The sequence below is a fragment of the Drosophila pseudoobscura genome, chromosome 2, assembly GCF_009870125.1.
Source record: "Drosophila pseudoobscura strain MV-25-SWS-2005 chromosome 2, UCI_Dpse_MV25, whole genome shotgun sequence".
Taxonomy (NCBI): domain Eukaryota; kingdom Metazoa; phylum Arthropoda; class Insecta; order Diptera; family Drosophilidae; genus Drosophila; species Drosophila pseudoobscura.
In genome coordinates this window covers 26,055,168-26,067,777 of record NC_046679.1, presented here as the reverse complement: position 1 = coordinate 26,067,777, position 12,610 = coordinate 26,055,168, and the positions used below count along the sequence as shown (strand labels likewise).

Sequence of the window (12,610 nt, the reverse complement as noted above, 5' to 3'; positions counted from 1 at the left end):
TAAGCTAAAAATATTTTGCAATGAATTTAAGAGCCAAATATTATTCCGATTCTACACATTTCTAACAGCTCGATAGTGGACAAAATGCTATCGATAGTATTGAAAGTACCATCGATAGTATTGAAAGTACCATCGATAATTTGAAAGTATTCTTTTACTTGTATTACATAGTTGCCCTAAGAATCCAAATTCTGCGAATTTAAACAAGAAATGGAAGAATATGCTCGAGAACCATGTCCTTATAGGATTGTGGATGATTGTGGAGGTGCTTTCGCCATGGGATGTATAGGAGGCGGAGTCTTCCAGGCTATTAAGGGATTTCGTAATGCCCCGTCTGGTATGAGTAGAAGATTGGTAAGTATAAGTAGAGTTCTACTCTGAATTGAAGTAATGAAACATGCCTTTTCACTTATTGGCATACAAATTTTTATAATACTGTTCGCTCACGTTATTTTTACGGATAATTTTTATCTTCTGTACTTACATATCTACGTACATGTGCATAAGCTGTTATTTTTGGCGCGTGTACCTGCAAATGTACACATGTCTGTATCCGATTATTACACTTTTAGTATATTTAGTTCACAATTTAATGTTTTATGTGAAGCATTTGCATTTGCCTTTCCAAAGGTCAATTACGTAATTCGTAATTAAGCAGCACGTGTTTGTTGTTGTTTTTCTTTATACATTCATATGTGTGTAGATATAGTGAACAAATAATGTATTCCTTATCATACCCGGTACACAAAGAGTACAGGGTATAATAGATTTGTATTCATGTACATATGCAACAGAAGGAAGTTTTTGGAAATCAGAAGATTGCATTATACATACATATGATACAGGGTGACTTGTAACAGCTTTCGCACTTTTCCAACAAACTGTGCACCTTCGCACTTTACAAAATCTTAGGTTTATTGTGTTTTCACGTAGATTTAATTTCAAACAATTAACAGATAGAACGTTTTTAAGCGGTGGAAGCAAAACTAGCCTTTTTTCGAAATTTGCAATTTGTCAGCCGTACCACCATTAAAAACTTAATTCAAAACTAGCTTAGGATAAAAGGTTACAAAAAACAGTTTATCCGCAATCGATATTCCCGATGAGGTCTGTCGTGGCTCTTTCATTTGACTTGTAAATCGCGTAAGTCTGTTACAAGGCGTTAACGGGGAAACATTAAAAATGTTTAACTAATGAGATACTATAATATATACGAACATTTAAGCTATATTTTGATTTATTTGAAAAATAGGTGCATCAGCTATTGCGGTCCACTCAATGCAAACTGAGTACCGGATAGAATAGTATCGCGAATCTCAGCGTTTTGAGTTTGTATACCCGATACTCAAAAGAAACAAAATACTACTAAAATACTAATATAAATACTATATATTAGATTTGTGGTTCCGACCCCATTAAGTATATACATATATTCTTGATCAGCATCAATAGCCGAGTCGGTTGAGCCCTGTCTGTCTGTCCGTCCCCATTAGCGCCTAGTGCTCAAAGACTATAAGAACTAGAGCAACGAAATTTTATATCCGGACTTCAGTGATATGTCACTGTTACAAGTATATTTCAAAACATTGCCCCGCCCACTTCCGCCCCCACAAAGAGCGAACATCTGTGGCATCCACAATTTCAAATATACGAGAAAACAGAAAACATCGAATCGTTGAACATAGTTAGATCTCAATATAAAACGTATATTTCAAAATTTCGCCCCACCCCCTTCCGCCCACAGAAAGGACGAAAATCTGTTTCATCTACAATATTGAAGATACGAGTAAACTTAAAACGCACAATCATAGAGCATGAGAATCATATCTATGAGATTTCTGAATCTGGATCAGATCGGATCATTTTTATAGCCAAAAGGAATAAATTAATTTGCAGTGGCTACGCAGCGCCCGACTACATGTTCAATGCTCAATGTAGCCATATTGACTATGTATCGGGTATAAATTTAGAGTTGCGATCGCCGCAGCAACTCACAACGCTCCTTCTCGTTTGTTATGTAGTTTGACGCATAACCCTCAGAGACTATAAAAACTAGAGAAATAAGAGCTAGAAATTTTGTATCCAGACCTTTGTGATATCACACCGAATTAAGTTTGTTTTTTTAGGAGAAGTTTATGAAAAAAGAGAATTCCATGACAAGTCCAGCTTTCAAGAAAGTGCAAGTTAATAACCATCTAAATATAGGTAACCATTTAAATGTATGTAATATTACCCTGAATAACCTCTTTTCGATTTTTCGGAGTATACATAGTAGACGAAGTCAAACTCATAAAAGTTTTTAAAGGGATAGTTAGCTAGGTTAGTTTTAGCACATGTGTCGTCTTTGGCACATCTGCATAGATGGCTCTAAAAATAACAAGTAAAGTAAACGATGACAGGTGTAAGGCTACGAAGACTTTTCTTACCCGTCTGGATTGAAGTCGGTCCCCGCTACTATATCTTGTATTTACTCTAGGGCTATGTATGTATGTACGTTGTGTCTGAGTTAAGGCCAATATTAAAAATACACTATAGATGACCACCTTTTCTGCGCAAAGTTAATATTGACTACAAAATAATGATATTCAAACTGAAAGAAAAACAGTTTCATCAGTTGGAATAACTCAATTTAAAAATAGCTGTTGAGCTACTGAACTTTTTCAGCAGACGGGGTCGGATTAAGGACGTGGGATTCGTTCAAGATTGTGTCAGTAAGTGCTAGATCAAGACTAAATACAAGGGCACTTCAGACTCCCGCACGGCACCAGCCTAAGCAGTCGTTTTCTCGGGGTTTCTTTCTTTCTTTTTTACTAAAACATAAGTTTCAAATGAATTGCAGTACTTCACTAACTGTTCTTCTATTTATGTTTTAAATTTGAATTCCGTTCTACTCAGCGCTCGATGATAAATATGATAGCCTAAAGAAACGAATGAAGCATATTTCTGCGTCTATGCATTGAGAGGACGTCAACAGATAACTTAAGCGAATGCTCTTAAGTTAAGACGAGACGGACGGTCGGAGTATTTCTTTGCTTTAGGTTTTCGACACCCGTGTAGAATGTTTAAATTTATGAAAATGCTTTGTAGTTAGGCTAGTATGAAACGGCTTGTTGTCCGGATTTTGTTATTTAGGGTACAGAGGAGTTCCAAAAAGTGAATCGACCCGTCAGTGGGTGAATAGACTGGCTCGATAGTTTTTCTACTTCGAAAGTGATGAAGCTGTATTCTTAGGGTCTTCTCGGTTCAGTCCGTCCATGTTTCATAACTATTCGGGCTTTGCCAAACATACCAGATGCGTCCAAAAAAATTGAGTTTAGATGCAAATTGTCTGCACTCCAACAATATCCATTGGTAACTAGTGAACCCACCAGGAGAGCGATATTGTAACTTTCCCTCGCCAAATCAATGTACACAGGGTAAAAGAGGTGTATAAACCTTGAAATACTACAATTTTACAATACTACAATACTTCCTTGCGGAGAGGACTATCTGCGTCGCCCAGGATGGTGCAGCATACTCGAAAACATACATCAAGGCAGGAATACCACAACGCAGTGTGCTTGGGTCTCCTTACTCCCTTACTCCCTTTTCACCTACAACATGCCAAAGCCCACCATGGTCCGCAGGCAAACGGGGCAGACCCTCAAGGTGGCAACGTTTGCCGACGACACAGCACTGCTTTCGAGGGCTCTCTGTGTTTTGAGCAGTCAATTCACAGACATCATGTAACAATAGCTCAAGCTATTCGAAAATTGGCCCTGCCCTAATATGTCCATAGACCCAGAAAAGTGTGCAGTGGTAACACACACCCAAAGAAAGGAGACTATCCCTGGTGTCTTCCTGCACGGGGAGCTCGTTCAGCAGCGCAGGCAGTGAGAATCTGTTCATTTCAGATTAAACTGCTGCGCAGGGCCACCGATGCATCGCTAGATCCCTATGCATCCCTCTCGTGGGGGACTGAAGCAAGCTGAAAGGCATGCTTCAAAGGTCAGCAGCTACCCAAACTAATTCTCATGAGACGCCGAGGCTAATACCAAATTCTGCTGACCCTGTACCGCTGATTATATTGTAATCGTAGTCATTGTATTTAATCCCAATCCATTGTAAAAGTAGCTTTAACAGTTTTAGTGCATAATGTTATCGTAAAATTAACACAGATAAGTTAATTGTTATTAATAAACGACCAAAAAAAAAAAAAAAAGGAAACCATACTTTGGTTGCCTTATATAACTTATTATTATTTTTTTATTCAGCTGATCTTCGTTACTTAGGTTTGGCTCAAAGTCCAAACTTACTTCTATATTATTGTTGTACTTATGCTGCCTACATTAAAAAAATGTATTATTTTAGATCGGAAGTATGACTGCCATAAAAACCCGCTCGCCTGTAATAGCTGGAAATTTCGCAGTTTGGGGTGGTATGTTTAGTACTATTGATTGCACGCTCGTTCACTTTCGAAAAAAGGAAGACCCATGGAACTCAATAATAAGCGGAGCTGCAACTGGAGGAATATTAGCTGCAAGAAATGGTATGAATTTTCTAAAACGGTTTCCTATAATAGAATAGAATAACCTGACTTTGACTTTTATTTTACTTTACTTTTATTTTATTTGTAAATGTGAATGATGTACATTATGGCCTTGAAGGTATATTGTATTTTAAGAGATGCTAGCAACGTACAGATGTGATGCCTTAATCCTTAAATTTTTACCTTTTTAATGAAATATAATTATTAAATATTTGTAGGTGTTCCTGCTATGGCCGGAAGTGCGATAATAGGCGGAGTTCTCTTGGCTCTAATTGAAGGTGTTGGAATATTATTCACGAGAATATCTGCTGATCAGTTCAGAAATCCACCTCCACCAACGGAAGATCCAGCCGCTCTTGGCGACCCAGCAAGCAATTTTACGTTTGGCACCCCTACTAACCAAAAGCAATATCAATAAAATTGGTTTATTTCATAGCTCATAAATAAAATACACAAAATTCCATAAAATTAATGTGAACCTTCAGAGGGTATTATGGTTTGCTATGGTCCTCCATTGAATAAGGAATTTCACACTCTAAATAAATTGGATCGACGGTACCGACGCACAGAGGGTCCTCTGCGGAAAAGTGGTGGCAAAAGTAATTTTCAGAGTGTGCGCTTTTGATAATATGCGAATGGAGAATTTTCCAAAATGGAAACTGAAAAAATCATCGCAGGAGTGTTTTGTGGTTTAAAGGCCTCGAGAATCGAGGTGTTCCATCTACTTCCGGCTTGTGATCTGGCCTACTTTTAGAGATCGCTTTGCAGTGTTCTGAGGGAGACAGGCACGTTCTCGGTTCTCATATTAGCCAGCCCGACGCCTTCCTTCGCTAATACGTCCGCCGCCTCTTTTCCTTCGATTCCTTGGCGGCTGGGAACCCTATAGATCCGCACTGACTTTGTCGTGCTTAGGGTATCTAATGCCTCCCTGCTCGCCAAGACACTTCTGGAACTAGCCGCGGACGACTGCATGGATCTTGGCTGTCGACGAATAGGTTGACTCCTCCGTACATCTTGGAGCCGTCTGTATGTATATTGAGGTGCTCAGTTTGCTCTCTACCGATTTTCCAGTCTTCAGGTCCCAAAGATGCGGTTGTTTTGACGTCGAGGCAAGTTTGGGGGGTCATGTAATCAGTTGATCTGGTCATTTCCTTCCCAATTGAACTGTGCCCGTATCCTTGCGGCGACAGCTTTCCTGAAGCGATAAAGCGCTGTGCTGCCTTTCCCGCAATCAGGCGAGCGTGAATGTCCAGGGGGTAACGACTTTTTTTTGGCACACGTAGAGTAAGCCGCTGTAAAGTTACTTCGGGTGAAATGGCAGTTGGGTCACTTTCGCTGTTAGGAGGGTGAGTGGACAAGTACAACGGCTGTCTTTCTTTTCGATTCTGAGCCCCACTCCAGACGAAGGTGTTTTTCGTTAAAGAGGAAATTTCCAAGGGCGAAAAGAAGAAACAGATAATTGGGATCAATGACCGAGCGAGCCACAGCAACAACCAGCTGTCCAAAGGCATAGAAAGAGAATAAAAGAGATTGCGCTCCCGAAAAAGCACAAGAACCTAACGAATTCGCCGCTGGCGCAGAGAAGCACCCAAGGCAGAGAAGAGATCGTCGCTCCAACTGTGGGTCCGACTTAGTGCATCAGCAGCATCGTCGGCGCCGGGAAGCTGCTAAATTAAGCGGAATAACCTAAATTTTCGTTTTGCCCATTTTTTTTATATTTTGCGTAAATATCTCACCCTTTGCCGACCTGGCTTAGTGGGAAAAGTAGAAAAGAAAAAGAAAAAATAGACAAAGTTTTAGTGAGTTCGATCAGCGACACTATGTGCTAAAGCAGAACGAAAACCTTGCTCCCTTTTCGGCAGTGCAGCCCCGTTAACTGAGTCGTGGTTTTCTTTCCCCTTAAACCGTAAGGGCTAGCCCTATGTGGAGCCCCAAGCAAAGAAAGGCATAAGGGAAAAGAAAAACAAAACCAATGCACGAAAGCAAAGAAAAAAGCAGACCCCCGAAAGCGTTCTGCGCGCCTTGTTCTTTTCTCTTTTTTTTTTGTGCTCTTCCAATAAAATGAAATTTACAGCAATTATAGCGGATCGCCTTCGACAAAAGCGCTTTTGGAGATGGATGAAACGTAATTGAAATAATTATTGCTTTACTCTACATAGAATGCATGTATGAGCGTGAGAGAAGGATAGATATAAGAAAGAAGGGGAGAGGTAAAACAGTTGGGCAGATCCCACACGCCGGAAGAGAGAGCAAGCCCAGTAACCGTGGGTTTTTTTTTTGTCATAAATGCTCATTTAAATTTGTATCTGTATGGTAGGCATCCAGTAACTCCTTGGATAGGGTCTCTAGGGACTTCTTTATATGCTCCGCAGATTTCACTGAGCCCGGATTCGCGCATTTCGAATTAACTGTCTTTTTGAACTTTACCCAGTTTGTATTCCGGGGGTTTCTATAGACTGTTATCTTTGAAGAATGTTCGAATTCGCACTTGAACTGAATGTACTTATGGTCTGAGAAGGATGGTCTTTCGAGGACTCTCCAGCCAGATGCTCTTTCCCATTACGAGAGGTGACGTTTGACGAGGTGGGACCTACGAAGGTGTATTCCTCCCCCACGTTTGCTACATCTAGGTTAATGGATAATCGTTGGCGTCTGTGCCAATGAGAAGTTGGAGATTTTTGGAGCCGGTTTCTGTCACCAGACACCTAATAGGCTATTCACACTGACGACCTTCCACCATCCACCATCCATTTCGGGGATGGTCCGTAAGGTTTTGCCGTTCCGAAAATTTCGCAGTTAGTCCACCATCCATTTTGGATGTTCCTAAACCGCACGTTTCTATGCAATAGTTAGCCGATGGTTTTCAAATGCAACTCTGAATAATTGTCACTCACAATGGAAAAATGGTATTCACTGCGAAAGGAAGGACAGCAGACCAAATTTTCGAAAAACTTATTAATAAAATGGATTTAGTGCCAGAAAACTCCTCCAGTGGTACGTTGAATAGATATATTTGTCTTTTATTGTTTATAATATATAATATTATTACACAATGCAGCAAACAAGAAAACAACAGCAGGCGGCAGGGTGAAATGGAGTGCCGCGCTTGAGAGCCTGCTGACTGACATATGGCAGGACAAAATTGAAGATTTGCGCGGACCACGCAAAAATTCACATGTGTACATGGAGATAGCCGAGTCCATGAAGGAGGCTGGGCTTGAGCTTGGATGGGGCGAGATAAGGACAAAGCTCGAGAACATGACCAAAAAATACAGGTAAATATTATTGACTCTGCCAAATAAAAGATTGTGCTCCACCTGGGTGGCAACATTACGATAAATTAAACTCATTTCTGGGGTGCTACCGGATAAACAACATGGAGCAGAGCACTTTGGACAACGACAGTAAGTTTTATTAATTTATTGCTAAAAAAGTATATTTCATTTGAGGTGTTCATTGCAGATCCTGATGAGTACTTTTCGGATATTATTGAGATGGACTTGGACGGATCTTGTAGCTCCAGCACCTTGTCTGGGCGTCCGCCAAAGAAAAAGAAAAAGACCGACATTTCGTGGCTGGCAGAGATCGCCCGGGAACGTCTCGAAGAACAGAAGGACCACCACAGAAAGAAGGAAGAGCACGACGTGAGGCAGGAGAAGATGGTGCAGGACCTAATCAGCACACAAACGAAATTTCAAAATGATCTGTTGGAAGTGCTAAACCACAGCCAAAATAATTGCTATATCTTCATAATCCATTATAAGAACCAAGAATTAATAAATCTTCCGCGCAAATTTAATGAACTTGTTATTGGCATCAGCTGTTTTTGACGGATGGTGGATGGTGGCAGTGTGAATCGGAGTTTCACATCTGTAAAAAAATCCCACCATTCCCCCGGGAGAGGCTCAGTGTGCAGAGCCTATTAGAGACATAAGATGAGCATGGCTTCCCTTCCGTACGAGTACGGCGGTTCTATTCCTGCTTCCCGATGTTGAGTAGAGAACGTTGTATTTTGAGGACTTTAGTCCGGCCACAGAATTGCCTGACGCAATCCACGGCTTCTGGACTAAAGTGATGTCAGCGGGCCCTTGCTCCATTGCAAGTAGGAGTTCAGCCGACGCCATCTTGTTTTTATGAAGGTTGAGCTACAGCACCCTTAGTGTCATGGGTGGATAACTCAACCTCAGACGACGCATTGACTAAAATTGTCAGGTCACCGTCCTCCTCTTCCTCCGAGTCGTCCAGCGCAAGACCTTGAGCTATGAGACCTTCACTATGGTTTCCAGACCTAGCTCTTTCTTGACCTCTCCTGCCCGAAGGTTGTGCGCAAATTTATCTTCGGGGTGGCGCTTTGTCAGCCGTAGGTAGACGCTACCTACGCTCCACGCCATCTTCCCGAACTTGGAAGTCCTCCGCCTCCTCGCTGATCTGGAGGATCATATGCTGGCCTCCTCGTTGGGTAATGGGTTACCGGCATGTAGAACTCTCCAGCCTGCCGTTGGCACGTCGGGATTCTCTCTCTGCAGCAGCTTCAGTGCTCGCTCTACTTGGACAGCAATATGGAAGAGCACCTTCGCCTTTGGTATAGACGGGATCAACTCCCTGTCTGCCACCTCCAGCTTGGCCTCCATCCACAGAGCTTCTAGTTGGGGCACCTTCTGCACCAGTCACTACCGCGTTGGGTCGTCATTGCATTTGAGGATCTTGACCCTGTTCAGCCCTCCCGCTCCATCAAACGTAGGCATGGGAGCGCCATTCGCGAGAAGAGCGACTCGACGAGCTGCGCGTGGACTAGCTTCCACTGCGCCACTGTCCACAATGCGCCACAATGAGATGTCCCTTGGACACCTCTTTGATGGCCTTCTGTCTAGGTTTCCTCGCCTTCGGCTGGTGAGTGGACACCTTGGGCCCGCGTTGCCGCTTGCTCACCGGGCTAGCTTGGATTTCTCCTATTGGGAGATATGCGGCTTGCAGGGGTCAGAAACTTGACCTTATACTGAGCTTTTGCCTTCATCCCCTCCCTGGAACGCTTCAGCCCTTTTAGAGCCGATTTTAGATCGGGAAGACTTGGAACATTGCCTTAGCTAGACACTGCATTACCCCTGATAAAGCAAGCGACAGTGCATTACCCATTCTCGGGATAGTGCAGTCTCCATTGCTTAGCCGGCACCCTCGTGGAGGGTTCAGCTATAGTGTTTTTGCTGGCCCCGAATTTTAATTCAAAAAGGAATAAAATATATGGCTTATTGATGTATTAACATAAATTTGACTCCTATATCTGAGCATTCTTTATAAATAATTTTTTCTTAGCCCAACCCCAAATTGATCTCGGAAATAATTGGTCAGGACAACAACACATTTCGTTTTCGTGCAAACAGCTCACGCATTCTGATTTGGTAGCCGGAACGTTGGCAAGAAACAAAGTTATTAGTGATTAGCCAGGCAAAGAAAGTTATAAGTGAGCTCTCACTGTTTTTGTAGGAGGGCGGATCAAGACGTTGCTATGCGGCGTCGAATGGCAGTATTACATCCAAATTAAGAAGTCAGAGTGGTTCCAATAAATATGTTCCATGTATTTGAGTGTTTTAATGAGAATTGGCTCGACGGCAGCTTGTAGCGGTGGAATCGTAACTGTACCCAGCAGCGATAACAGGATGTTAGCCTGGAGCGCTAAAAGTGCGATTACCCTGTTACAGCTGCCGCCCTGAACACACTGTGTTCGGTCGTGTTTTCGCTATATCTTCTTATCACTGCTCTGAATGTAATTCGGACGACACTGCTGATCAGCTTCGTTGCTTTGATGCTGTCCGCTGTTCTTTGTGCCGTGCATTGAATTGCATGCAGATGCTTTTAAACTCTTAACAAATCTGCGTAATTTGTTATGGCAGTGAGATACCTGACTCGCATTCGAAAATAGATGAACTTAATGATAAGGTTCTGAAGTTTGAAAGCCTTTATCGGGGTCTTAAGTTTGGTTTTCAGTCTGCCCTTTCGATCAATTCTCATGAGCGGGTGAAGCCTATTGCTCCAAAGAAAGAACCGAGTGTCTTCACGGTCAGGACGACAAAACAGGACAAATTCTGGCCAGTATCAGTAAAAGTTTGCCCTTTTGCACAGACAGAGGTCGAAAACTGATTTGACGGTAATTAATCTGCGTGCAGCTGTGCCATTGCGGACGTCTACGCCGACTCAGGAAGCTCCAGTTCTATCCACGTTAAAAAACTCCCAGTGAGCGGTGCCTCTGGTTTTATGATCGCCGCTCTCCACAACATATTCTGCTTGCACTTCTTCGACTTTTTGCTTTGAACAACAGCCCGTTGTTTAATTTTTGCAATCTTCAACGAGACAACAACCAAACATGGTTTCGTCGCCCAGCGCTTTTCTGGCGCTCTTTCTCGACAATGTTCGTTTCTGATGTCAACCGCCGAACTGCAGTCGTTGGCTATGATGCCGAGTATTGTATTAAATAATTTTTTTAATAGGCTAAATAAAATCATAGACTAGATTTTTGTTATTTCGGATATATGGAGATTGTCATGTTATATGTTTCGAACCGTCTATTGCAGAACATGAAATGCATCATATGCCGTTGTTATTTTAAGCCAATTTTAATTTGTATTCGCCCTGGACGGAACCACATAATGAATTCTTCTTTTCTGATGTAAGCCTGAATACTATTCGGGATAGTATGTTAAACATTAGCTGGGCTTCTGCTCTCTCTTCCTATAGTGTTTTCTTGCATACGGTTTGCCGTACTATTAATAACAATTCTTTCAAAAGAGTGCATGGCTCCTATAGGCTACCGAGGTATACGAAGAGTTTTGTGAAAAATAAGAATCTACGTAACTAGTACTTTAAAAGATTTGGTAAGACCCGTGACTCTGTGGACTGGGCGAGGTATGTGAAGCATAAGCGTGAGTTTGCTTTTTTACCCACATAACCAGTATAATCCCGACGTTGGAAGGGGACTTAAAATCAATCCCAGGTCGTTTTGCCATACGAATAGCGGCATAGCAAACCTTCTTGCTTCTTTAGCTTAAATTTTAAGCCATTCGAAACATGGCATCGATATATCATCGATATCTCGATGCATTTTCCACTTTTCCATTTCGTTGCCGTCTTATGAGTGCAGATGTCGCCTCGTGCACCTCTCTTCTCTCGAGGATCGAAGGCTCATTGCTGATCAGATCTTTACTTATCGAGGATAAGGCCCAGACAAATCCCCACAGAGATTTTGGGGAGTCAGTGCCGGAATTTCTTATTTCCTAGTGAAAAGCACAAGTTTCGGTTTAGACGGGCTAATGCCTAGCCCGGATTTGTCTGCACATTTTTACATCTTCATGAGAGTACTTGTACCTCTGCTGACAAATCGGGTGGACGTTGGCTTTACCAGTGATGCCTCAACCGTCCTTCAATGTAGTTGTATCTGATTGATTAGGCTTACTGTCGGAGAATCAACTTCCAGGTCCTTCAGTGTTGTTACAAGAGCCTTCTATCTCGAGGAAGGCCACTATGATGTACTTCTTAAATCTTTGTCTATATTAGATTATTGCAGTAGGCAAACTAATGTTCCAAATAACAAGGCTTTGTTAATTTATATATTAATAAACTTGTTTATCTTACTTTTTCAACTCCACGTACTCGTCGCTTAGAAAAAGTGAATTCGACTAAAAAGGGAGAGAAGCAAAGAGCGCAATAATGAGTAAATGATGCCGTTGCAATTTTCAGTTTTTTCCGTTCTCTCTTTTTTACTGCTTCTATTTTTCGATTCTTCTTTAATGTCCCTTTTGCTGTTTTTCAACAATCTATTTTCGGTTTCTTTGTCAAATTTGTTGTAGCTTACAAGAATACACTCTGTTCAAAACATGAACATATTATCGTCAATACAACGTCACCTTCGGCCCCTTGCAGAATGTTCAAACATAAATATATTATTGTACATATTCACTCATGTAACAAAACCGATCTCTAAAGACAAGTTGTGAAAGCACGGATGTAAACAGAGATCTGTTAATACGACAAAAAAACACAAGTGGGGAAAAAACTTAACAAATGCGGTCCTAAAATAAAACTAGTGTAAGC

The 12,610-nt window shown here is 41.7% G+C and overlaps 2 protein-coding genes across 3 annotated transcripts; both read left to right on the top strand.

Moving 5' to 3' along the window:
- Nucleotides 1-130: 130 nt before the first annotated feature.
- Nucleotides 131-4,994, top strand: Tim17b (Translocase of the inner mitochondrial membrane 17b). The gene is made up of 3 exons (XM_002137876.3): nucleotides 131-354; nucleotides 4,351-4,528; nucleotides 4,747-4,994. The coding sequence occupies exons 1-3, from the start codon at nucleotides 211-213 to the stop codon at nucleotides 4,944-4,946; spliced, it is 522 nt and encodes a 173-aa protein (XP_002137912.1). The 5' UTR covers nucleotides 131-210; the 3' UTR covers nucleotides 4,947-4,994.
- Nucleotides 4,995-7,365: 2,371 nt separating this feature from the next.
- On the top strand, nucleotides 7,366-8,335 carry LOC26533191 (uncharacterized). 2 transcript variants are annotated; one of them, XM_033376461.1, is made up of 5 exons: nucleotides 7,367-7,522; nucleotides 7,587-7,803; nucleotides 7,914-7,932; nucleotides 7,991-8,003; nucleotides 8,049-8,335. In XM_033376461.1, the coding sequence occupies exons 1-5, from the start codon at nucleotides 7,432-7,434 to the stop codon at nucleotides 8,174-8,176; spliced, it is 468 nt and encodes a 155-aa protein (XP_033232352.1). In that variant the 5' UTR covers nucleotides 7,367-7,431; the 3' UTR covers nucleotides 8,177-8,335. The 2 variants fall into 2 exon arrangements, with proteins under 2 accessions (XP_033232353.1, XP_033232352.1); XM_033376462.1 differs by lacking the exon at nucleotides 7,914-7,932 and having other exon boundaries at nucleotides 7,366-7,522; nucleotides 8,049-8,322.
- The last annotated feature ends 4,275 nt before the right edge of the window (nucleotides 8,336-12,610 follow it).